Below are 27673 nucleotides of genomic sequence, written 5' to 3'. Positions count from 1 at the left end.
GCAAATAATCATCAGTAGATAGGCTATGCATGCAACAGTAAATAATCATCAGCTTGTATGATGCCATTGATGGATAACTGGACTATATTAAGGAAGAAAAAAACCAATAGAGAGACAAAATGTGAACAAAAGAGATGTTGGATATAATGTTACAGCAACCCAATGATTATTATGTTTATTGTATACGCAATTGTTTTTCTCTGTTCTGTTGGAATCCATTGGCTTTGTGAGAATAAAGATATAATCACCTAATTAACCAAAAGACATTTAGACTTGGAGGCTGACATTGTCTGAGGCTAGGGACTCACTTGTCATGAATAGAAAATTTAAGATTTTTGAATTAATTCTGCATAGATTAAACTATCACAAGAGGTATCCATGTTTTATGGTTCACCATAACAAAAGGCCAAAAATTGTTGAGTTAAACCTGATCCTAAGGTCAAAATTGACACAACTTGTCGCTTTGTACTGTTTTTCCTCTCATGGTATACTGTTGCACATGGTAATTTCTCTTGGTATTTTTGTTTATGCGCAGGATAACACCTAAAAACCTACTTTGAGTAAAGACAAACCTGTGCAGTTGGAAAATTTGTAAGGCCTAGAATCCACTAGATATATATATATATATACAAGTCTAAATTGAAAACAACGTTCAAACCTACAATGTATGATTGCGTTTCAAGTCTAAATTGAAAACAACGTTCAAACCTATGATTGTGTTGAATAAAAACTGCAATTTTTATATGTGTGCATTCAAAACAAATTTCTTGGTAGAGGGGTCTAAATACAGCACAAACAACATTTTCCAAAAGACCAAAAAAGTGAAAAAGTAAATTTAAACAAAACTCATTTGACTGACAGGTCGAACAAAGGATGTTCTTAAACCCTGCTGACTGCCATTGGTAATTGCGAAATAAACGGATCACAAGATGTAACAAAATGGATCTTTATCATTAATTTAATACTAGACAGAAAACAATAAACTTACGGAAAAGATGGTATACCGCAAACATGAGGTTCAAAAATTTGTACACCATATCCATATATATACATGTATATCAAGTTAAGTTCATTTTTTTCATCTCTTCAGATGATGGTAAAATAAACACAAACACCTGAATTACATTTGATACTATCCACTGAGTGACACCCTTTTGATCACCTGTTGTTGTGTAGACATCTATTGACCACAATACAATACAATTGCTACCTGAGAGGGGGAATCTCCCAAGATTTACCCAACTGCGTTTGTTGTACTATTAAAATTCACTGGTCTGTACAGGTGTAATATCAATACTTCATACTTTTTCTTGCAAGGTACTTTCTCTTGTAAATTTGTTTCAGTCTTAATCATATGATAAATGAAGTAGATCAACAGATATTGAAAAGTACATAAAGAACTGAAGACATGCCACAACTTACATGTAACATATATATATATTTTAGGAACTTGTATTTGTTAGAATAATTACAGAACTTCATTATGAAGATTGACAGAGCAAAGTTGAAAAAATCAACAACAGAAGTGGTAAGAACAATAGAATATAACGTGATCTATTATACATGTTAACCATTTTTTTTCTCAAGATAAAAATAAGGAGATGTGGTATAATTGCCAATGAGACAATTATCCACCAAAGTTCAAATGAGGTGGATTTAAGCAAATATAGGCAACCGTAGAGCCTTCAGCAATGAGAAAAACCCATTCCGTAAAGTCATCGATACGGAAAAAATTTGCAACAATTCAATTGAGAAAACTAACAGCCTAATTTATTATAAATCAATTAACAAAAAACAAATATGACCGACATGAACCAACAACCACCACTAAACTACAGGCTCCTGACTTGGGACAGGCACATAAAGAATGTGGTGGAGTTAAACATGTTTGTAAGCGCTCAACCCCCCCTCACCTGGGACAGTGGTGTTACAGAACAAACTATAAAAATCAGTTTGAAAGGGCTTAACTCGTCATCGCAGACTGTTTCATCATCATGTTACCAGAATGATTAAATTTGTCAAAGAGAGGCAAAAGAAACAAAGGGATATTCAGTCAAAAACAAACTTGCAATGCAATGGAAAAAAAATGAAAGACAAACAACAGTATACAAAACACAACATAGAAATCTTGACTGAGCCATACGAACACAACCAAAAACTGGGATATTTTCATTAGCTCTGGAAGGGTAAACAGATCCTGCTCCACATGTGGAACCCATTGACCATCATTTCAGAGCTTGTAAAACCCTGATGATTAATTTTTGTATTGCCTAGTACTGATGTCAACCCATGTGAGCTGTCTTTATTACATAAGCTCAATCCAATTAATCTTATTATATAAAGCATTTAGTTGTTTTAAAGTATCAACTGTCTTGGTGGTCTTGTACCAGCAAGTTTGACTGGTTGACTTTTGGTTTCAACTCTAGCTTGGTAAAATCAAGAGTATTTGATTCAATACCGAGCAAGTACCATTAAGCTCCAAATCTGAATAGTGTTTCTGAGAAGGGTAATGTTTCCCATAGACTATTATGCTATTTGATCTTAGTTTGAAAAGAAAATATTCTGTTGGTATCAATCTTGTTTTCCTACTTTTTAAAACTTAACACAGGAGTCAAGTAATAGCCTATTATGTCAATATCTAAATTGTTTCAAGTTGATGCATATAAGAAATATGTAATAAAGTGAAATAGGATGATTTTTGTCGAGTTTTCCTTGCAAATCTCTGCTGGTCTCTTCTGAAAAAAATAGTGATGTTATTTATCTTCTGGATTTTGACTACGATCAGGCCTAGCACAGGGTTCCACAAACTAAATATTGAGGCCATATAGTTTATTTGTTAAAACAAACAAAATGTGAAATATTTTTTTGACAACCCATAGGCTATATGTAGTTTTGAAAGTTGCATGTTTTGAAATATCAGAGATGTGAGACCATTTGATAGTATAAATTTTTTCAATGATTCACTGTTGTCTACTTTTGTAAGAATTTGATGGTTCTTTGATTTACCTTCATTTTAAGTCACTTTGATGGTTCTTTGATTTTCCTTTATTTTAAGTCACTTAGTATATTATTGACATTTTTTTTTGTAGCCTGTTGATTGCAGAGCACTTATAGAAAAACTCAAAGTAGCTACAGAAGAAAATCTCAAAAGTGAATTATTGCAGTTGAAGACATGGACTTTTGGAAAGGTACTTAAAACTGTGTCACAAAATTTATTTTTTGAATAATAAAGTTGTTTGGATTTCTTGATACTAAAAAATTGATACAGTTAATCTATCACACTTTTTTAATCTATAAGATGTAATATTTGAAATAGATCATGGACATCTTTAAATTGTACTTAATACAAAACAGTTTAGGAAATCAATTCACATGACATAATTATCAGCGGTACCAATATGATAAAATAGTGAGGAAAAACACTATTCTAAAACAAACCGGTATGTAATTGAAGTTTGTACTAATTTATGAGATGTTACTTGCAGTGTGAATTGTATCATTGGTCAGATGTATTGGACAGATTTGATGAAGTTTTGGAAAAGACTTGTAAGAAAGAAGATGGGAAATGGACTCTGTCCTGCGACCAGACTGGGAAGGAAGAGGTAAGTGTTTGAGATACAAGTTTTTTTCTGTACTAGGGCTAATTTTAAATATGTTATTGTAAATAACAGATTACTGATGCTTAAACAACTGTGAAAATCAGAAATAATTATGCAGAGTATGCTACTTAAATGAAGCAAATATTGAGCAACAAGACAGGTGTATGGACAAATAAGTAATTATGTATAAGAACAGAATGTACCTTACAGCAGATTTCATTGAGTGTGTATGGGAAGGTAGAATCCTTGGTTAGCTTGCTTGTTAGCTGAACCGTGATGTCATTATTAGGTTAGGTAAACTACCCTCCTTTAAGAGTAGACTAGTCCGACAGATAACCAATTTATCTGTCTGTAAGACTAGACTACATTGAAAGGAGGGTAGTATACCTTACATAATAATGACTTCACGGTTCAGCTAACAAGCAAGCTAACCAAGGATTCTACTTTTCCCTACACACTCAATGAAATCTGCTGTAAACCTTTATTATTCTGGTAGAATATTGATAAAAACACTGAAAAAAAAAGATTCAGAAATGTACATTTTTATGCTTGAATAATTACAAAAACGATAAAGGGATTACCAAAAATGTTAGACAGTACAACATATTACATCACTAATAAGTGAGTGCTCCAAGAAAATATGTACATACAAAATCAAAAACATCACATGGTCAAGATACCCTTGACTTAGTGAAGGCACAAAAATTGGTGAGGTTAAAACAGTTTTACTCACTCATAAACCTGTAATCGAAATTATGTTGTAAAGGTACAACATACAATAAGATAAAAAAAAACTCCTGCACCATAGGCGGATCCAGGGGGGGCCCAGGCCCCCCCCTTTGGTGGGAAAAATTTGGTTGATTATATAGGGAATCACTGAAGCATGACTGGAGCAGCCACCCCTTAGGTCAGTCAGCGGGCCCCCCTTTATGAAAAGTTCTGGATCCGCCACTGTGCAGCACAGTCCTGCTGCAAATGAAGAACATGTGTTATATCACTCAACTACTACATTTTTGATTGACAGCCTTGGAAACTTGCACACCTTTCAGGGTTTTAACATTCACTTCAGTATCTATTATGCATTGTGTATCTTCATTTGTGTCTTGTCATGTGACATATGTGATTGTTTACAATGCTATATTAATTTAGTGATTGGCATCGTTGGGTAGAAGTTTGTTGTAATTTCTATCCTGGTATTGTAGCTATACAGTAAATTATCATAGATTCATTTCATGGAATGCTAGGAAATAACAAGTACATCAAAGAAATAGTGCTTTTGTTTTTATTGTTAACAGTATGTTGTTATTGTTTGTGAAATAACCGTGGGAGTTATTTTCAAGGTTAATTTGTTTCTTTAATTTCGTAGATGAAGAGTTTGCTGCTACACGTTTTGCACTTCACTTCCTTACTGATAGAACACAGCTTCTCCCGTCATTTGTACAACTCAATGGAGCATTTGACAACTTTGCTGACATCCTGTGATATGACTGTAGTTTTGGCAGTACTAAATCTCCTCTATGTATTCAGGTAAGAGCAGGATTTTTTGACATTTTTTTTTAATTTTATTTTAGAAAAAGGGATTATTAACAAAGTGCAAGTGACAGAGATGGTTAAATATTAAAACTCTAGATTTTTTTTTGTGGCTTATTTTCAACACTACAATGATATTAAGATGTATAACAGAAATTACAAAAAAAAAATTGCCAATACAACATATATGAACAAGCCATGCCTTTGAGTAAATAGACATCAGAAAAACAACAAATATCTGTCTGTCTAACCCCTAAGTCTTAAAGGTAAAAAAAAAAAAACACAATTTAAAACTGGCACAGTTCAGTTAAAAACAGTATGATCACAATCTTTTAACAAGGAATTTGAAGGCCGCACTTAATTTGGAAAGCTGGGCCAAAATGTGTGGGCTACTACAGGAGTTTTTAAAATAGAAACTGGCTTGTTTAGTATGTTTAAAACATTGTTAAATAGTATTTTGCATAGTTTGGTTGATAGAAATAATAAGATTTTCAAATGCTTATACAGTAAATTTGCTACACAATGGTCCACTGTAAAAGAAATGGTTTTCAAGTGTGCCGTTTTGTTAATAATTAAAATCTACAACAGTTACTTCCCCTTGATATGTAATTTTTGGGGTATTTAAAGTTCATTACTAAGACTAAAGTATTTTTTTTACCTGTAATAGTCTGAGCTATTTTTTTATTACATTTGCTTTATAAACAAATACTATAACATCACTTTTATTTTTATTTTATTTTTTATTTTGCAAGAGTAAAAAAAAAAATATACCATAATTTGGACATATTGCATTTTGAGTATGTCACAAACAACACTGTCTTCCCTCACGATTTCTGTTCACAAATGTGAATTAAAGTTTTTATAGTTCTTGGTGATTAATATTTTAGCATTAAAATAATTCACCTGATACAATTACTAAAATGAGTTCAACAGTTAGATATGGATGTTAAGGATGTATTTTTTTCAACAGGTGAATCTAAGAATGCATTTTGTTCAACTGGTTAATCTTTACGATGCACTGAGAATATTGAGCCCAGATACTATTAAATTGTAGCAAACATTTAAAAATTAATCTAAATTTGATGTAATTTTCATCCTTTTTTTTGTCATGGAAACTTAAATAATATATGATAGCAGTGGCTTTCTTTTTATTTCAATACAAAAATGCCAGCCAATATGCAGTTTGAAAAGGAGTGGCATGTTTTATTAAGTTATATGTTTATTTACTTGAATTAAGATGTGTTGGGACTTCTTGATTCTGTTTAAATGAGAAAAGCACCAGTATATAGATGTTCACTTCGAAGAAGTTTCATTGTATAGAACTGGGCAAGAAATGTTCACATGTTCAAAATGTTCATCAGTGTCACTAATATCTATTTCAGCAAACGCTCAAATTTCATCACAAGGTTAGCAAACGACAAAAAACAGGCCTTAATTATCAGATTGACTCATTTAGCTGAGGTGAGATTTCCATTAATTGTTAATACATTATTGCTATTGAAATTAATATTTTGCATGACAGATCTTATTATGCATTTTCATGCATCTTTAACAACTTTATTCAAGCTTTATTTTCATTGTTTATGAATTTCTAACAGAGAACTGAAGATTGCAGGTCTACTCTAAAAATACTTTTATTCATGAATGAAATAACAAGGATTTGGTTTCTGAATTTTTTAATTTTTACACATTACAGACCAATGTGAGATATGCATACTGTAAGTAAGGTATTCAAAAGTTGGTTGTTTTCATTAAACCTCTATTGAAAATTGTTGAGTGGTGAGAAAAAACAAATATAGACCAGTTAAAAGTTATTCATGATGGTAGGATAAAATAAAAAAAGTGTCTTCCAACTCACATTCATTTCTTCTGGAACAGCCCTTAGCATAAATATTTTCATTTTATGCTCATTTACAGAGTATGAGAAATTAAGGTATGACTTCATGGATTAATCAAGTAGGGAAAATTATTTGAGCAAATGCATTGTGTATCTTCATTTGTGTCTTACCATGTGACATATGTGGTTGTTTACAGTGCTATATTAATTTAGTGATTGGCATCGTTGGGTAGAAATTTGTTGTAATTTCTATCCTGGTATTGTAGCTAGACAATTTCATTTGCTAAAACTCAGCTTTTCAAAAGATTTCTATATATTTATATTAAAGGTTTGTATCTTCTGTTTTATGAATTTGAAAATGCTTTCTGGTCTTGGCCAGTGAGATTGTGGTAAATTGTAAAGACTGTGTGTAGAAGGATAAAATGTGGTAAATTGTAAAGACTGTGTGTAGAAGGATAAAATGTATCACGAGAAAGCAAAAATAAAGGTTGAAAATATTTGATAATAAATTTTTATTTTCAGAGTTGGGGTGGAAAGGAAAATGGTTTTGGTTTGGCAGAGTGTTGCAAAAATAGCCAAGTAACGGTTAGTATTTGAAGAAAAGTTAAACATCTGAAGTTTGCATTGAGTATTTCTATTGTGTTGGTTTAGATATAGCAGCATAAGAAGTAATCAGTGCTAGAGTAAATATAATGGTGTCGTCGATGGATGGAAATTTATGAATTCTTTCATCCTGTTATACATAATGACAATGTAGTATAGTGCTAAAATGTTGATATTCAATTTTCTATGTTGTTTGTATGTAAGAAAATATCGTAATCAAAGTGAGTTCAAATATTTTAAGTAAAAACTTCTTATGGAGAACATTAATATAATGATAGAAGATAAAGGATTTAGTGAAAGTATTTCCTGTGTATTACAGGAGTCTTAGGATTTCTCTACTTCTATTAAAATAATTCAGAAAGATTCTTATATTTTTTTTATCACTTTATTGTTGTAGGAGTTCCCATCTAGTGCAACCACACTTCACTTCGAATTTTACATGGAAAACAAGGAAGACAAAGCTGGGAAAAAAGTATTATAAAGCTTAATAACATTTTTAGTCTTTACCATTTTAGAAAGTTCTCTTAAAAATGTTAAATCAACGCATATCCATAACACACTGCAAAATATGTGTAAGATGTAAGGAACAAAAACTAGATTAAGATTATTAGAAAAAATATTTTAATGGAAAATGTTAAACATGTATGCACACTAAGGAAAATGCACGAGTACAGACACAAAATTGTGTATCCTTCCGGAACATTGAAAAAATACTTTTTTTAAGAATTGAAGCAAGTGTAATATATGATCATTGACTTGAAATGCCTTAATAGCATAGAAATATTTGGGATAGACATAATTGTCCAGAAATGTCAACCTCATAAGTTTATAGCCTTTGGGAAAATGCATCATGTTACAAGTATAGGAGAGAGATTTTTTGAAAATTTAGTTGAATTCAGTGTCATGTCAAAAATAGATAAAACATAAGCAAAGTCTATTGTGTAGATCACCTCAGTTAGTGTATTAAAATTAAATATTATGTGCTTTCTGCTGAGTTCTTATTTCCATTGAAGCCAGTATCAAGCATAACTTCTTTATTGACTGCTTTCATTAATAGGGTTAAAGATAAAAATAAACTTTTACTTTACAGAATCAAGCCAGTGTTATAACTTCTATTCACATGGAAAATTTGGACAAATCAAAGAAGATGCCTTCAGAAATAATGGAAGAAATCATGTCATCTTTTAAAATTCCTGAAAATAAGCAGGTAAGAAAATGATATTCATGAAAGATTGATAAGACAAACTACAACATTCCTGTCATTTTATTAAGGTTTTTAAGCATGTGCATTAATTTCTGTTTTCATAATTGGTGTAAAGGAATTTTATTTTAATGCAAGATATCTTTAAGTTGTATTTAGTTTCATGAAACTTTTAAAATATTTCTGATATGTTTGATGAGAAAGTTTTTAGGTTATAAGTTGCCTGTTAGATATTCTCTGGTGTGTTCTTTATGAATTGCCTTATAGTTTTATTTTGTTCTCGGTTGACCTTAGTTCTAAAAACCTGCCAACTAGTTAGGATGAAAACACATGTAGACAAGAGACATGCAATGAATACCCCTATAGATTCATTTTTTCCTTGGTCTCTTTGTTTGTTCAAACTTTGTATCTGCCAAAAGTTAATTTTTGGAAAAAGTTATAATTTTTAATAAATGGTGCAGTAAAATAACTTACACATGTTTTTTTTAGACTTTGTTGTATACTCATATCAGACTTGCCTGTTTGTTCTCCAAGTATGAAGCAAGGTTGCAGTGTGTCCAGGCGAGACTTCAGGCATTGGCAATTTTAGGTATGTGCATCAAATTTATTAGTGTATTTTAAAGTGTCATTAATTTGATAATATCTACCTAGCTTCAAAGCCAAAATGATATTTTCAAATTTGAACTGATATTAGAATAAGGGCTGTTCCAAAAATAAATATATGGGGGATGGGAAACACACTTTATTTAACCCCACCATGCATGAAATTTTTATTTCCTATAATTGTTCAGGCTATCTTTATAATATAACCACCATCAAAATTAAATAGAAGTGGTTTTATCCATCCATTCAATTAAGTCTGGAACAGCCCTAATTCATAGGTTGTCCTGTCACAGGATATTAATGATTTGAATATTTACATTGTAAATTTAGTATAGATGTTATAATTATTGATTTGTTTCTGCAATATAAGTGCATGAAACAATTGATTAGTACAATCAAAGACAATGTTATACAAGTGTTTTCAGGCTTTTTGGTCTTTTGGAATCTGACAAATTTATATATATATTGCTAGAATTTATATTTGCCTTACTGTAACAGCTGTACAACATAATATTTATATTTGATACATGTATCATATTTGCATATTATATATTTATTACAGTATATTCAAATGCTGTACAAGAAAATATGAACTCCATGCTGTATCCAGGATTAGTTGAAGAGCTGGTAGATATAGTTGAAGTTAATGATTCAAATTTAGTTGTAAGTAAATGACATCTTTTTATGAAAGGAAAAATTAAGACATTTCAAAAAGAATTTATTGAAGGGACATTAAAAAAAATTGTGCAGTTGGATTATAATGCACATATTGTTAGGATGCTTTAGGGTTTGAATGACTTTTAAGAAAGGAAATACTAGGTTATAAAACTTTTTCAGGGATGGTTAGATTGTTTCATTTTAAACCTCACACAAACAGTTTTAGAATCTTCAAGCATATATGATCTTAAACAAAATCAGACATTAGTGTGATTTCATTGATTAGTTTTTACATGAATTTTATATTACAGGATATTAAAGCAGCATCGTTGAGAACTCTGACATCTATTATTCACATAGAAAGAAACCCAAAGTAAGTCTGTTAGATTGAGTAGAACTATAATTATACCCCTGCTTTAAAAGAAGTGGGGGTATACTGTTTTACCTATGTCTGTCTGTCCGTCTGTCCATCTGTCCAATGAATATTTTTCGTCGCATCTTTCTCAGGAACTACATAAGGATTTCTGAAATTTGATTTCAGGGTTTATATAAGTCAGCTATACCGTGTGATGCTTTTTCAGATTCATCATTCAACAACTTCCTGTTTACCGTCAAGTATTTGGGCAGGGGTATCATCAGTGAGCTCACAGTTTCACTTGTTTTATATGCTAAAATGTTTCCAAATACATTTACATCACAAGTTGAAAATGAAAGGAAATAGGAATGTCATAGTGTAGAATGAAAATTTATTATTTATGCAAGAAAAGTGAATATTTATTAGCACAAAGAAATCAGGATAAACTGTAACAGTAACATGCTTAGTACTAGGTACTTTACAAAACTATTTACAGTAACATGTTTGGTACTAGGTCAATACACAAGTATAAATTTGATCCATTGTAGACTTGCACAACATTTTGTCTGTAAACCAAGACATCATTTCACAAGGCAAAAAATTGCAGAACCTAATTTCTAATTTTTAAAAGTTGGGACAATTATTTTAATGAAATAATTAATATATGTAAAACATTGAAATGTTAGATTATCAGTTTTCTGAGGAGTTTATAATTTCACATAAACTGTTTTATTTTAGATTAACGAACATCATTGATGTGACTGGTGCATCTTCTTACCATGGCTTCTTACCGGTTTTAGTTAGATCATGTATACAGCATATGACTGGTAAGTGAAAATAATTTTAGAGGATCCACATGTAGAACTAGTTTCCATTTCTTCAGTTATGTTCTACAAAGGGATGTTTACATAAATTCAGTTTTGAAACAGCAAGGGCTGTTAACTTTACTTAAATTTTGTTACAGTTAGGGTGTTCCATTTAAACGTATTAGGGTAAGTGATATTATATCTTTGAGAGCCACTGGTAGAAGGGATATAACAAATCTGGTTGTATTTTTCAGCTGTAAACAATCAGTTGGTTTTTTTTTTTTACCCATAATCGTCTTATTTGGGAAGTGTGCAATATTTGCCATTGTATTAGATTTTTCAACAACTACAGTACACTACATCTTAAATTGTAAGAAAAACGAAGTTCATATAAAATATTTTTATATCAAAGTGCCATAAATCAAACCATCTTGGCAAAATTGTTTTAAAGGAACTGAAAAAGATACCAGTATAATACTTTGCGTATAATTGGTGAACATTGTAGATTTACAAGAATTTTTTAACTTCACATTTCAGAGAAAGATTTGAAGCCTTTTCCTCAACAGTATGCAACTGCCTTATTTTCTTTCCTGTATCATTTAGCAAGTTATGAAAATGGTAAGTAAATGAACTGTTTAACCTTATTGTTTTCCAAAAAAAATTAGGACACACAACAAGAAAATGGTGCTAAAATCTTGAAATTGTTCACAGTAGTCCATATATTCACAGATTAAGAAAAGTAAATGTACCATAGCTATACCAGGAACCAGTTGCATTACATTTTTGGAGATCAGCTCCAGACATCAGTATCAAAAACATATTGAGAATTATACACTTGTGAATTTGACCACATGCATGCATTTTAATTATGACCTTTAATTTCAGGTGTAGAAGCTTTAGTATCTTGTGGCATGATGGAATGTTTGTTAAAAGTAATTAATTGGTATGGAGATGGTCAAGAGCATATAACAGTAAGTTAATCTGACATTTATCTTCATTTTTAAAGAAACTTTATTTGGAGTTTAGAAAAGAAACAAGATGAAGACCAAATTATGCATCATATATATTGGAATTTAAGTATATCAGTTATGCAAGGTCTGTATCTTGCAGACATTATTTTTATAAAATTAAATATCAAACTCTGAATCCTTTCTCATTTATTGGATTCCTTTATATTTGTTTGTAATTTACTTGTGACAAATACAAACAGGTCTCCATATCATCACGTCATGACTGTTACAGTGTTTTCACATCTGCTAATATTTATTTCAAGTACTCTTTAATTTTATAACACTGAAACCTGTCTAAATTTATCCTTTCTTTAAAGGGCAAATTAGTATAAGGTTAATTTCTTGTATCTAGACATTTAGTTATTCAACATGTGTGAACTGACTACCTGTCTAATTCAAACTAGATCTTTTGGAAATAGTTACTTCAAAAAACCACAAGACCTTTAATTTTCCATATATCTTGAAATGGATTTCAACAAACGTGATAATTTACTTAGAATCTAAAGTTATACATATTTATATCTCATTTCAGCAGTTTGTGACAAGAGCAGTAAGGGTTGTGGATTTGATCACAAATTTGGACATGGCAGCTTTCCAGTCACAAGGAGGATTGTCTATCTTTATTAACCGATTAGAGGTAATGTTTGTTTGAAATTATTTTTTCGTGCTATAAATTCTTTTTTTAAAAGAGTTAAAACTCTTCCAAAAGTGGTGTAGAATCTAGTGGAGTAAGGTCATTAGATTGAGATTTTCCTATGCAGGTGTGAAATATTTTCTTTTTTCAGTTTATGAACTGGGTTCTTTTTTTCTGAGAATTAGTTTCTCTATTTCATATACCTCAAGAGTTGACAAATGTGGTTTCAAATCTCTCCATTAAGGAGCATTTGAAAAAATAATCCTTTCATTCTACAAGGAGATATTTTTATATGATGAAGTAGTGGTTTATCATGAGAAAGATTAGAGCTGTAATTGGGGGCATGGGAGACACTTTTTATAGACCCAACCAGTCATAGTATAGAAATTTCATTAGGGCCCTGACTAGTGGCGGGTTGACCTATAGTGATCAGTCAATCCATCTGTAACAATGTGTCCGCTCTATCTCTAGAGAACTGTTATAATTTCATACTTTATACTTGACGTGTATAACCATCACCAGAGGGTGTGTCATAATGTTTGTACAACTTCCTAGGTCAAAGTTCAAGGTCAGCAGGGCTCACAGAGATGGCTCCCTTCTCAATGATGTCCAGTTTTACTTATATTTCTTACAAAATTCCAAGAAAAATGTGACTTTCCAAAATTAAGTAATTTTAGTTCCTCCCATTCCCCTCCCCTCACCATCAAGATCAATCTTGAAACAGCCCTTAACATAGACAATTCTCATGGAGTTTCAGATAAAAAATGGTTAGATATTTTTTGTTGCTAGCTTAGATTGGTAAGCCACTTAACACATATGTTTTGTGAACTTTTATAGAATGAAGTCGAGATATGTAGAACAGAACAACCATTTGAAATAAAAGTTGGACATGCTGATGAACAAATTGGATCTCCTGGGAGTGCTATGGAAACTGAGAGCTCAACAACAACAGAATCATCTGTTGATCCAGTGGAGCCTTCAACATCAGCAGAAACTTCACATTCTATTGTAGTCCAAACTCCATCAAAAACTGGTAAGTCGTTGTAATGCCAATCAAATTTATAGCAGCATAATGGTATAAATTAAATGAGGTATAGGGTATACGTAAATGGGACAGCAACCCAATGGAAATTATTTTGAATAATTATACCATTGCCATGATTTTTCACAGTCAAAGTGATCTCGATTCCTACACACAGTGGTTAAAAAGTCATTTAGAATTGAGAGGTTTTGCCAAAAGTCGATGAAACAGGAACCAAAAATTACTTGTTAACCGAAAGAGTCATATATTTATATTCCAATTAGGTCTTCAGTGGTGGACAGACATCCATATTATTGCAAATTCTTAAGTTATGAGAGATGATGAGATTCTCAGTTGACTAAAGTTTAAAATGTACCTTTTTTATGCCCCCGCCGTAGCAGAGGGGGCATTAAGCTTTACCCTTGTCCGTCTGTATGTACGTTCATACGTATGTCCCAAAGTTGGTTTTCGTTCTCTAACTTTAGTTTGCCTGAACCAAATGTTATGAAACTGATACACAATGCTTATTACCACAAAATACAGATCAAGTTTGAATTTTGGTGGTGTCACTTTAACCGTTCTAGAGTTATGCCCCTTTATAAATGGAAAAATTGCTGAATTTTTTGTTTCCATTCTCTAACTTAAGTTTGCCTCAACCAAATTTTATGAAACTTATACACAATAGTTATTACCATAAAACTCAGATCAAGTACAAATTTGGGTAGCGTCACTTTTATCATTCTACAGCTATGTCCCTTTATATCGTTATATGATATGCAAGCGGGGGCATCATCTGTATCCCATGGACACATTCTCCATTTATTTTTTAATGGAAAGACAAATCAGAGAACATGATTTTTGTTTTCTGATCTCATTTCCAAATCAATGACGAAGAGGAGACAACATATCAACTTTGATATTTCAGTTACATGCTACTTAGAATCTTATTTTATAGTCTATATATAGCTTGTTAAAAGAAAAAGTTGATGAAAAAAAGATTATTAAGCTATTCAAGTCTTTAATAGTACAACTATGCATTATATCATGAGAAAAAAAAGGAACAGGAGACAAAGAACCTGATGCATTAAGTGTCATCTTTATTGTTTTACAGGAATAAACTGTTTTCCCCAGAGAGCAGCTCTGTTGAAGTCAATGTTGAATTTCTTGAAGAAAGCCATTCCTGACCCGTCATTTTCTGACAGCATAAGGCACTGTAAGTTTACATTTGAAGATAATGGTAGACATGTTTATTTGTATAGTTAATGATATTTTGAAGTCAATAACATAATAAAAAAGATTAAATGGAGTTTGTCATTGTAGAAAAATTGTTTTCATGCCAAAATGCATTGATTTGATTGAGAGCAAAGATTCTTTAGTAAGAACAATTTGACTTCTGTGTATAGAGGCATTTTACACAGTTTCTCTTTCTGTGTTTTCAACAACAAAAAAATATGTGCTAATAACTGCTATTTGTGGAATATTTTTAATGGGGAATTCTGAAAAATATAAAACCAAGTTGATATCCATGAACACAACACATGTTTTTATACGAACGCAAAAATTGAAAATTTTTTTGTCGTATATTGGTATGACGTTGGCGTCCTGCTTCGTCCTGCGTCGTCCGAAGACACATTGGTTTTCGCACTCTAACTTTAGTTTAAGTGAATGGATCTCCATGAAATTTTACCATAAGGTTCAATACCACGAAAGGAAGGTTGGGATTGATTTTGGGGGTTATGGTACCAACAGTTAAGGAATTAGGGGCCAAAAAGGGGCCAAAAATAAGCATTTTTGTAACTTCCAGACAATAACTTGTGTGTAAGTGTATGGATCTCTCTGACATTGTACCACAAGGTTCCATATCACAAAGGGAAGGCTGTAATTGATTTTGGGGGTAATTGCCTCAAAATTTTAGGAATTAGGGGCCAAAAAAGGGGCAAAAAACAAGCATTTTTCTAGTTTCATGACAATAACTTGTGTGTAAGTGTTTGGATATTTCTGAAATTGTACTACAAGGTTCCCCTATCACAAAGGGAAAGCTGGAATTGAGTTTGGGGGTAATTGCCCTAAATGTTTAGGAATTGGGGGCCAAAAAGGGTCCAAAAATAAGCATTTTTCTAGTTTCCAGACAATAACTTGTGTTCAAGTGTATGGATCTCTCTGAAATTGTACTGCAAGGTACCATACCACAAAGGGAAGGCTGGGATTGAGTTTGAGGGTGATGAATCATAAGGGGGTTCAAAAAATTTGGGGGGGGGGGATTTTTTTTTTTCTTTTTTTTTTTTTTTTTCCTTTTTTTTTTCTTTTAAAATTTTCCATTTTAAGTTGGTTATTTCTGATTTATATTTAAAAGCAAATAATAATGATATGGTAGGAGATACACACCAAACAGGATGTGTAAATTATTATATAATAAGTATTGTGCAATAGCAAGAAATTTTCAATTCCACAGTATTGCACAATAGCAAGAAATCTTCAATTGCACAGTATTGTGCAATAGCAAGAAATCTTCAATCGCACAGTATTGCGCAATAGCAAATAAATATCCAATAGCACAATATTGCGCAATAGCAAGAAATTGTCAATTGTACAGTATTGCGCAATAGCAAGAAATATTCAATTGCACAGTATTGTGCAAAAGAAGATACTTCGTATAAATTGCTTATTTCTTGATCAATTTCAATGGGGTTTTATTCTTGAATTCTTGGGGTTCTTTAATATGCTGAATCTAACCGTGTATTAAGTTTTTGGATTTTGGGCCCCGTTTTTAAATTGGTCCACATTGAGGTCCAAAGGGTCCAAAATTTAACTTTGTTTGATTTCATCAAAAATTGAATTATTGGGGTTCTTTGATATGCCGAATCTAACCGTGTATTTAGATTCTTAATTTTTGGTTTCGTTTTCAAATTGGTCTACATTAAGGTCCAAAGGGTCCAAAATTAAACTTAGTTTGATTTTAACAAAAATTGAATTTTTAGGGTTCTTTGATATGCTGAATCTAAACATGTATTTAGATTTTTGATTATGGGCCCAGTTTTCAAGTTGGTCCAAATCGGGGTCCAAAATTAAACTTTGTTTGATTTCAACAAAAATTGAATATATGGGGTTCTTTGATATGCTGAATCTAACCATGTATTTATATTTTTGATTTTTGGGCCCCGTTATCAACTTTGTCCACATTGAGGTCAAAAGGGTCTAAAATAAAACTTTGTTTGATTTCATCAAAAATTGAATTCTTGGGGTTCTTTGATATGCTGAATCTAACCATGTATTTAGATTTTGGATATTGGACCATAATAGGTGAATGTCCAATTTAAAATTTTTAAGTTCTTAGACCACATTCATTCTGTGTCAGAAACCTATGCTGTGTCAAATATTTAATCACAATCCAAATTCAGAGCTGTATCAAGCTTGAATGTTGTGTCCATACTTGCCCCAACTGTTCAGGGTTCGACCTCTGCAGTCGTATCAAGCTGCGCCCTGCGGAGCATTTTATTTTTTATACTGAGATAAGAGACCTAAAAGGAATGATTAAATTTGTGGTTCTTTATTGACTGATGTATAATGAAGTCTGTTGTATGAAAATATATTCATTTATTGACAGTGATGGAGTGTTCTCTGCCTAAGTCCTTAAAGCATATCATCAGTAATGCTGATTACTACGGACCATCCCTGTTCCTGCTTGGTAAGTAAAAATGAACCAATACATTCAATATTTGATATATATTAATAAAACATGTGAATACAGGTGTTGCTCTTGATTTCAGCAAAACTAGCTAAAGCCATGAAAATATAAATATGTTTTAGGCTTGTCATGATATGGTATAATTTACAGTATAAATCTTTTTAAGATATCTTGCTAGAAAAAAATTTAAAGATTATTGTAATTTATTTTTGCACTATATTGATTTTACAGCCACAGATGTTGTGACTGTGTATGTCTTCCAAGAACCTTCCCTTCTTTCCTCTTTACAAGATAGTGGCCTGACTGATGTTGTTCTTCATGCTCTTCTCATCAAAGATGTAAGTACAGTAGAGATTTAATCAGGGGCAGCTAGTCATGCCAAATGCCCTAATATAGGGGGGAGTTCAATATTTTACGTGAATAATAAATTTTTGTTTGCAATTACTTCATGCATATTTCAGACGAAATGGTAAAGTAGATCAAGTACACACATGTAAGAAGCAAAACATTGACATTAAACCAGCAATAAATGAAATGTTCAACATGGGTTAAACAAAAGAGAAACAATGACAAAGTTATCATCTTCGCTAGCCAAGGGTTACGATCCACTTCCCTCCTCTCCACCCTTGGCAGATTAAGCCAACATTTGTGATAACAATGTTGTGCCATCTATCGGTAGATTAAAGTCACGCCCATTCCGAATACATTATTCTTGACCAATGGTAGCACTTGAACTCTTCAATTTGGAGGTAAAAACACGGTAGCGTCTAGATTTTACACACTTGGTAAAGCAGGAAACGAAAATATATGTTGACATTCATGCATTTGTGCAAGAAACATACACAGGAACTTCTATTAGTTGATTAAAAACATTCTAATTGTCACTAAATACAGTCGTATGTTTAGGGATGTAAAGACTTGTTGCACAATAAGCACGTGGCAATTGCTTACATACACTTTCTACATTTACATGTGATCATGTTATAGGCGCTTTTTGATTGGATGCAGCGAGTTTCGACTGCAACCAATGAAAATCATTATCTTGTGTCTCCGAAATTCTATCTCAATCTGCCAAGGGTGGAGAGGAGGGAAGCGGATCATAACCCTTGGCTAGCGAAGATGCAAAGTTATATTCAATTGAGAGCTTACATAGCCCGACTCAATTAAAACACTGGAAAAACTGAGAGGGCGTTAAGAACTGTTTAATGATCTTAACTTTCTATTTTTATTTAATCCATCCCTGTTGTAAATATAAATACAATAACATTACAATGTAATTAAAAAGAAAGCAACTCCTGTCTGAACAGTAATAAAGAAAAGAGGGGGCATTATTAAACAGGACCAAATGTGTTCACTATTAGCAAGCTAGCTCAAGTGACAAAATACCCTCTTCACATTTAAACTTGAATTCAAGTAATGTTTAAGTTAAAAAGATTTAACTGGATGTAAGGTTCATAAATTTATCAGTTGAAAGCCTTGAATAAGAATTTTATGAAAACAAATGATATGCTAAATTCACTGAATATTACAGCTCTTTTCATAATGCTAGCAAGACAAAGGTTTGTTTGACTTGCTTGCTTTGTTTGTATAAATGTTTGCTGAAGCATTGTAATTAAGATTGACATCTGCAAACAATATAAGTAGGCGGAGATAAACCTGTGTATAGGTAAATTTGATTATTTGATAATGTTCAATCAAATTTAAATATAATGTATACAAGTTTAAATCCGCCTTTTTATGTTGTTTTCAGATGTCAATCTTAATTACAATGCTTGAGCAAACATTGATACAAACAAAGCAAGCAAGCCAAACAAACCTTTGTCTTGCTAGCATTATGAAAAGAGCTGTAACAAATAGTTGAGAAAGGACATGAAAAAAAACGAGTAACATCAAATGAAATGATTTGCCTATTACTCTAGGTACCAGCAACAAGAGAGGTGCTTGCTTCATTACCGAATGTGTTCAGTGCTTTATGTTTGAATGCTCGAGGTCTGCAGTCATTTGTTAACTGTAAACCATTTGACCGTCTGTTTAAAGTTCTATTATCTCCTGATTACCTACCTGCTATGAGAAGGAGGAGAAGTTCTGATCATTTTGGTGAGTACAAAAATCGTTATTCCTTTATGGGTATACAAGAAATAATATTAAAAAACTGATAATGAATACAGACTGGAATGTTTAATACAATAAAATGCAGCCATGTGGTTGAGATTACAGAACATATGTACAGGCCCCTCTGTCATAAAACTTTACTCAGTACTTGGAGTACAAAATTTGTGCTCGAAACACCAAATCCAGTATTTTGATTGGTTGATTTCTGAGTCTGAGTACAATAATCGTGCTCGAAAGTTTTATGACCGCAAGGCCAGGTCACTTCAGTTGCTTAAATATGTGTCTTGCTTCAGTTATTTGTATGTATGTTCATGAACTCCACAAAAATCTATGGGCTTCCAATGGTATTCCAGTTTAATCCACCATTAATACTGACTGCCATGAAGTATTTGGTATGTATAGAATCATGTTAATTTGCATCAAAGCAAGATATATTTTTATTTATTTTTTTGGAAATATCACTGAATTGATATGAATTTGAAATTAAATATTTAAGTCACATGAAATAAAATGATTCAAAATATACATGTGTTTTAGGTGATACAGCCAGTAGTTTGGGTAATGCTATGGATGAACTGATGAGACACCAGCCTTCCTTGAGAACAGATGCTACTACAGCTATTATTAAGGTAAATGTTAAACTATAAAGAAGAATCACAATGCTCAATCGGTATAAACTTTGCTATAAGTTATTGATATAAATTTGAATTTCATTTATTCATACTGTTATTATGGGTTGTTATGGATAGTTCCATTTAACGGACAATGATGTATAAATTTTACTTGTACCCTCCCCTGGATCATATATAAGAATATGTCAAATTTTTTTTAAGTTAAAAAAAATATAAGGATTTCTGTTAGTCTGTTTATCAGTAGACTCAAAAATAAGAAAAAAGTCCCATTATTTAATTAGAATGTAAGCAATTCAGTTTTATGCTGGTTTGTGCTATAATGAAATTTAAATAAAACTCTGTGGAAAAGGATCAATCATTGATTAAAAAAATTATATTTAAAGTATCTTCTTATGAAAGTAGCATTTTTGTTAGAATCAATGCTGATTTAATTATGCTTTATAGTATGACTACCTAAGCATTGACCTTATATGCATATAGACTCAACATGTCTTATGTGTGAATTGGATATTTTATTTCAGCTATTAGAAGAAGTTTGTGCAATGGGAATGGATCCAAAATATGTTTGTCAGAAATCTCAACCTAAGACAGAACAGAGCTTATTTGTTACACCCTCTCCTCGCCCTCCTGACAATGGCTCCTCAGATGAGGAAGATGAGGATGAAGAAATGGCTGCCAACACCCAGGAAAGTACACAGAAAAGTGTCCAACAAGCTGCCCAATCTAGTCAGTGAGTAGACATTTCCTAATAGGTGCATATGATTAGCTAAAGAATGGAAAGTATCTACCATAGATAAGTATTTGAGCTATTATGTAATGCTATGCTGATCATGTCTCTCTTTCTGCATCGATAAAAATAATCTTTCAATATACAGACCTGTTTACCACTACAATTTTTGGCACTCAAATTATGCTCTATGCCCAAAAAGGTCATTTCTACCCTTTCAAAGGTGTTACAGTAAAAAAAATGGCAGTATGTAATTTTGTGTCTAAAGGAAGTTATCTGATTGCAAAACAAGGTCTTTGTCTTTTATGTGCCTGATAATGATTATATTAGTATTGACACATGGCGCAATGCCGAAGCGAAAGTATTATGGAGGAAACGTAGAAGGAGAAAATAAAAAAGACAAGCAGAAGAGGCTTTGTCAGTGTTTTTAGGCTGTAATATGCTGAGATTTGGAAGTGTATCGATTTACCTAAGAAGGGAGACCAATAAGGACACTGTATGTTATGCCAAACAGACTTTTCATGTCCGCAAAATCTAGTCTTGTTTTACTGACTTATTATTAAAAGTTTGAATAAATAATTTGAACTATTCAAAAGTTTTCAATTAGTTACATATATTGTGATGCCAGACTTTATTCATGAAGCTTTAGAGATTTAACACAAACTGTATCATACAACCCCACAACAAATTTCAGGCATCAATACAGCCTTCAATAAAACTACACCTAAATATTGAAAATTACACTTTCTAAATGTATAAACTATACTACTAGTTTAAAGGGGGTAAACAGGTCTGAATATACAATGTGCATGCCCTGCCTACAACAGTGTGGGGGAGGGGACATTATGGTGTAAGTAGATGTCTGTCCGTCCTATATTATGTTCAAAATTTTGGTTTAAGTTAGCTACCATGAAGTTAAACTTAGTACACATGTTTATTTGATATATGTCAAAAATTAGGGTTTTTTGACCCAAGTCTTTAGCATGGAAATGTGATAGTGTGAGTTACACATGGTGTCTGATGGACATATATTCTTGTTTTATTGTAGTTTCATTCTGTATATATTTTTGAATGTATACTTTCAGATCACAAAGTCCAACAGAAAAAGAAGCAATACCATTGATGGATTATGTTTTGAATGTGGTAAGATGAAATAATAGTTGTTTGTTGTATTTGCAAAATCGATGTCTTATTGGTGTTTACCCAATTATTTTTAGTTATCTGTTTTTTTTTTTATTATTTATGAAACACATCCTGACAAATTTCTAGTTGATTTTCCACATCCTTTATTTAATTCTTGAATTCAGTGTTATCATTGAAGGAAGGCAATCATTATGGATTTAAACTTACATAAACTTGTGATCTCTATACTACAATACTGACAACATCATAAAATTATAAAAGTTAAAAAAAATCAATATGTGCATCTTTAGGTTGATTTACCTCTAAATTATACACAAACAGAAATTATGTACATATTTTAAAAAAACTTTTTTTTTTTTAACTAATCTGCTTCTGCAAATTCCAGTAAAAAATAAAGGTATTTCCTTTTTAAAATAAATACTTAGATGATCAGAGCATTATATTTGATCTTCAAATGATAATTTGTTGTCATCTGGAATAAAGTAATGCTACAATAACTACAGGCGATTTGTTGAAATACCTTGTATTATCAATATTCTACAAGGTAATATTGATTGCTACAAAATTACAGGTAATGTGGTTTATTTAGAAATTGGATGATTAATGTCATATGAAAAATTGGAAATGCTTTGGTATATTGGAAATACTTTTAAGTTGTTGTTTTGCAGATGAAATTTGTTGAAGCCATTCTGAGCAACAATTCAACGGACGACCATTGTAAGGAGTTTGTAACCCAGAATGGACTACAACCATTGATGTCAATCCTGGGAATGCCTAACCTGTCCATTGATTTCCCTGCTTCACAGGCTTGCCATGCTGTCTCAATTGTCTGTAAAGCCATTCTGGTATGTCTTTACAGTAATAGAATTTTAGATTACTGTTTCATAACTTGATAAAGAACTAGAATTTCTTTTTGAAAAGCTGAAGTTTGAGTTCTCAAGTAAAAATGTTAATATAATACATAGTTTGAGATATTGAAATTAAATATAATATACTTTATATTTGCAAGTAGATAACACTTTTATTTTGATTTACGTATCATTTATATTTCCACAGCAATTATCCAGAGAGCCAAAGGTTTTAAAGCAAGGACTGGTGAAACTGGACGAAGTATTACAAAGTTTAGAAGGACTACATAAACCACTAGATACCCCAGGTGGCTCTGTACTTTTGAGAGAGCTGGCTAATGTAGCACATCTCCCAGATGCCATCCAGTCTCCACAGTTAACACCCCTATTACATGCTTTATCATCTTGCCATGCCTACATCATGATGTTTGTACATGTCTGTAAAATGGGACAGGTAAGACACATTTGTTTAGGTCTTTTTATTAGGGCTTGGTGGTTGGATTGTATAGGTGATAGCAGTCTTATAGTTCTTGGGGTAGTGGTTCAAGTCTTGTTTCTACCATTACAAGAAATACAGGAAATAGGGATCTATTGTCAAAAAATGAGTTCTTGCGATGGGTCAGTTGTTTATTCCTGGCACTCTTGATTTATTTCAGCCAATACATTGACCCTCGGGGAAAGTATGTATGTATACAGTAAATCAATACCTCAGAAACTAAACTGACAAAATGCTTCATGTAACAAACATTTAGAATGCATCACTAATTGAAAACTTATTTAATTTAAACTGGATTATAAAGTTCAAGACATGAATACGATTTTAAATAGTGTGGAACATGTTGAAATGGACTTTTACAAATAAAAAGTAATACAGATAACTTACCTGTAAAATTCAAACAACACAGAAACAATTTTTCATTAAAGTTTCACAAGTGATAATTGTCATTGCTTATAATGTAACATCATTGAAGATGTGTGCCAATTTTTTTGTATTTTGAAAAGTTTTATTTGTGTTGGTTAACTACTGATTAAAACAAATTCATAGAAAGTTCAGTTAAATATATAATTTGAAATTTTCATAAACTATCAATTTCTTCTTTTTAAAATAGACTGACATAAGAACAATATCAGTGAACCACTGGGGCTCAGAACTTGGTTTAAAAGTACTGAATGGACTTAGTAAGTTGTACACTTCACTTGTTTGGGAGAGCACAGTACTGTTGGCCTTGTGTAGTGAGGACATCTTGCCAGCAGGCTGTGAATTTGGCAGGTCCGATATGGAAAAACTTTTACCCAAAGATTTCAAGCCAGAAAAAGAAGACAAAGAAGAGGAAAAAGAAGGCTCATTAACCAGGGCTGCAGGAGAATTGGGCAGTAATGGTGTCAGTGCTGCCATGGAATCTTTGACCACTTCAGAAAGTGTTGGTTCCCCCATGGATGTAACTGACAGCCAGACATCACAGGGGACGGACAAAAAACCAAAACTGTCACCTGCATTACAAGCTCAGATTAAACAGCTGAAACCACTTTTATCAGTTTCATCTAGGCTGTGTAGAACACTTGCTGAGTTGTTTGGTCTCTTAGTTAAGTTAAGTGTTGGAAGCCCTGTGCGCCAGAGAAGGACCAACGCCGTAGTGTCTCCTACCACCCCAACACCAGCCGCTCAGGCAGTGGCAAGAGCTCTGACGAAGCTTCTCACAAACGGTTTGAATTGGGAGCCTCCACCCTGGTCCCCTGTTCCAAAATTAAGGTAAGTTATTATACTATAGGGCTTGTTTTGGATTTGTTTTTCAGTGCTGAAAATTAAAATTTTGAATGAATAAAAGGAGTTATATAGAAAGTGTACGCCAGTGAGACAGCAACTTAAACTGTATAACATGCAGCACTCTGGATTAATTGTAAGGGTAGATTACAATATTGCAAAAGTTGCAACATATGGATTTTTCACACTAGTGGGATTAAGCATTGTCACCTGCAGAAAACTGACAGTCTTTAGAAATTAATGACACTTTTATCCATATAATTATAAGTATGAAAATAAGGAGATGTGGTATGAAAAAACTATTCACCAGAGTTCAAATAAAGTGGATGTAAGCAATTATAGGCAATCATATGGCCTTCAACAATGAGAAAAACCCATACCGTATAGTCTGCTTTAAAAGGCTTCGACATGAAACAATTCAATTGAGAAAACTAACATCCTAATTTATAACAACAATTACGAAAAACAATTATGACAGGCAAGAACCAACGACAACCACTGAGCTACAGGCTCCTGACTTGGGACAGACACATTAAAGAATGTGGTGGGGATTAACATGTTTGAAGGCACCAACCCGTCCCCATAACCTGTCTGCCTAAGTAACTTGTCATGTATGGTAAGAGTTAACTTATGTACATGAATGTTGTGAATCCAGAGCCTGTAGAAAAATTCTCCATGTAGAATTAATCATGCTCACTTTATGCTCATTATCAGATTTAATCTAAACGATTCAGTAATTTTGATGATTTATCTTTATTTGTTGACAGGTTAACATTCCTTGTGTGTTCTGTTGGTTTTACATCACCAATGTTGTTCGATGAGAGAAAAAATCCTTACCATTTGATGTTACAGAAATTCCTTTCTTCTGGTGGACAGAAAGCTTTATTCCAGTTAGTATTTAACATTTTTTTTTATACAAATTATGAAGATTCTGATTTTGAGGCTTATCTGAATCTTCTGTTGCATCTAGTTTGGAATCAGAGAAAAAGTTAATTTATATAGATAATAATATTTATATTTCTGTTGCATGTGGTTTGCAATGATGATTACAATTTGACAAGCATATATCTGAATATATCATGTTGATTCAGTGTAGTCTGAGAAAGTACATGTGTCCTATTTGGTATGCATACATTTTTGGTGATATTGTGCTGATGAAACAAAAAAAGTTAAATCAGTATGTACTGTCTAATTGGCACATTTAAATGGCATAAAAATCTGTCCAGTACAATAAAATAAGAAACTGTATAAAAATTTAAATAGTTTCGAGCAAAAATAAATGATCTGTTTTTATTACAGGGCATTTGAATGGGCACTTGCTTGTGATGGTAAGAAGTCAGCAGATGAACTACCAGGTAACTTTTCATTAATTATCTCAGATTAAGGAAAGCTTTATCACCCCTTAATGTATCCTTCTGCCCATAAGTAAATAGAACCTCTCAGATGCATGCAATTTATAAAGTGTTGTTTTTATGTCCCACCTAGGGGCATTATGTTTTTTTTCGGTCTGTGCGTCCGTTTGTCCGTCCGTCTGTCTGTCTGTCCCGCTTCAGGTTAAAGTTTTTGTGCAAGGTAGTTTTTGAAGAAGTTGAAGTCCAATCAACTTGAAACTTAGTACACATGTTCCCTATGATATGATCTTTGTAATGTTAAGGCCAAATTAGAGTTTTGACCTCATTTTCACGGTCCACTGAACATAGAAAATGATAGTGCCAGTGGGGCATCCGTGTACTATGGACACATTCTTGTTATTAATGTATCCTGCTTGTCACAAGTAAAAACATTTGTTATCAAGATTTCAAGAATATAGCTTTGTTCTCATATGTTTAAAAGGAAAGTGGGCTATTTTGTAAAACTTTTTCTATTGGGTTGCTGTCTTGTAAAGTTTATGACATATGATCTTGTGTTATTTGTTTGGACTCCAACTAGAAGTATGTGGTTTGAGTGTTTCTCACAGAAAATTGAGTTCTTTTAAAGCAGATGTATAGATTCATATTTTGTAATGGCATGTCTAAAAATGATGTCTGCAAGTGATAATTAATAAGAATTGACAAGCATACATTGTACACTGTTGTATGTAAGAAATGTATTGCCGATTGATTTGAAAATCAAAGAAATTTTGGTTAGATTTTCATGTCTAAAGATTGAGATAATTTTTTTCAAAGACGCTTTTAGATAATTCACGCATTTGAAATAAAACATGAAATTGTATACATGTACATTCATATTATGTAATTTTTTATCAGTTAGCACTTCTTATAAGTCTATCATTCACTGGTATAATGTCAAGGAAATAATCTTGAATATTAACTATATAGTTGAAGTCTTAAGTCTTCTTTTTATAACTAGAAACTGCTTGTTTTGATCAAACTTCATTTTCAGAGTGTCACCTAAGGATACTATTCATGTAGAAATAGACAATCTTGAGTCTTTTTCTATTTTACATCATATTCTATTTTCCAATAGATGGAACCGGTGAGTTTCTGGATGCATGGTTGATGCTGATAGAGAAAATGGTAAACCCCAAGACAATTATGGAATCCACACACACCCTGCCAGAAAAGTCTAGTCAAGCAGGATTTATACCCTTCAACAAAGTGCAATATCTCATCAGTACACAAAAGGTAAACTATCATTCAAGATTATTGACACACAATAGGTTTACTATCCTTCAAGTTTGTTGATTGCTTTTTTTTAAGATTTGAGTACTGGTTGCAATTGAAATGCAAGTTCTTTACTGATTTAGTAAAACTGCTAATTTAAGAATGATGTATATTCTCTACTGGTGTATAAAATGGAAGACTGATTGAGCCAAAGATAATCTTATTGCTGATCATATCATGGAAACTTGATATTATATATAAATAACATACATTATTTACAACTTTTTTTGGCTTGATTTATACAC

The 27673-nt window shown here is 32.2% G+C and overlaps 1 protein-coding gene across 5 annotated transcripts in view; it reads left to right on the top strand.

Moving 5' to 3' along the window:
• The window catches only part of LOC127703943 (E3 ubiquitin-protein ligase HUWE1-like), a 134423-nt gene that overhangs the window by 663 nt on the left and 106087 nt on the right, over window positions 1-27673 (top strand). For all 5 annotated transcript variants that reach the window (XM_052207991.1, XM_052207997.1, XM_052207994.1 and 2 more), the window contains exons 2-30: window positions 1447-1528; window positions 3090-3188; window positions 3486-3602; window positions 4966-5126; window positions 6512-6590; window positions 7489-7551; window positions 7967-8041; window positions 8660-8776; window positions 9260-9359; window positions 9936-10036; window positions 10342-10403; window positions 11124-11212; window positions 11729-11809; window positions 12077-12162; window positions 12734-12838; window positions 13673-13868; window positions 14968-15069; window positions 17461-17541; window positions 17773-17879; window positions 19461-19638; window positions 20191-20282; window positions 20807-21015; window positions 22098-22155; window positions 22824-23000; window positions 23212-23457; window positions 24113-24753; window positions 25533-25655; window positions 26065-26120; window positions 27232-27389. In XM_052207991.1, coding sequence (XP_052063951.1) covers window positions 1484-1528; window positions 3090-3188; window positions 3486-3602; window positions 4966-5126; window positions 6512-6590; window positions 7489-7551; window positions 7967-8041; window positions 8660-8776; window positions 9260-9359; window positions 9936-10036; window positions 10342-10403; window positions 11124-11212; window positions 11729-11809; window positions 12077-12162; window positions 12734-12838; window positions 13673-13868; window positions 14968-15069; window positions 17461-17541; window positions 17773-17879; window positions 19461-19638; window positions 20191-20282; window positions 20807-21015; window positions 22098-22155; window positions 22824-23000; window positions 23212-23457; window positions 24113-24753; window positions 25533-25655; window positions 26065-26120; window positions 27232-27389 — 3804 coding nt within the window. In that variant the 5' untranslated portion in view covers window positions 1447-1483. The remainder of the gene's footprint in view (window positions 1-1446; window positions 1529-3089; window positions 3189-3485; window positions 3603-4965; window positions 5127-6511; window positions 6591-7488; window positions 7552-7966; window positions 8042-8659; window positions 8777-9259; window positions 9360-9935; window positions 10037-10341; window positions 10404-11123; window positions 11213-11728; window positions 11810-12076; window positions 12163-12733; window positions 12839-13672; window positions 13869-14967; window positions 15070-17460; window positions 17542-17772; window positions 17880-19460; window positions 19639-20190; window positions 20283-20806; window positions 21016-22097; window positions 22156-22823; window positions 23001-23211; window positions 23458-24112; window positions 24754-25532; window positions 25656-26064; window positions 26121-27231; window positions 27390-27673) is intronic.

Source organism: Mytilus californianus, unplaced genomic scaffold (assembly GCF_021869535.1).
Source record: "Mytilus californianus isolate M0D057914Y unplaced genomic scaffold, xbMytCali1.0.p SCAF_1, whole genome shotgun sequence".
Lineage (NCBI taxonomy): Eukaryota > Metazoa > Mollusca > Bivalvia > Mytilida > Mytilidae > Mytilus > Mytilus californianus.
This window is presented reverse-complemented; position numbering and strand designations above follow the sequence as displayed.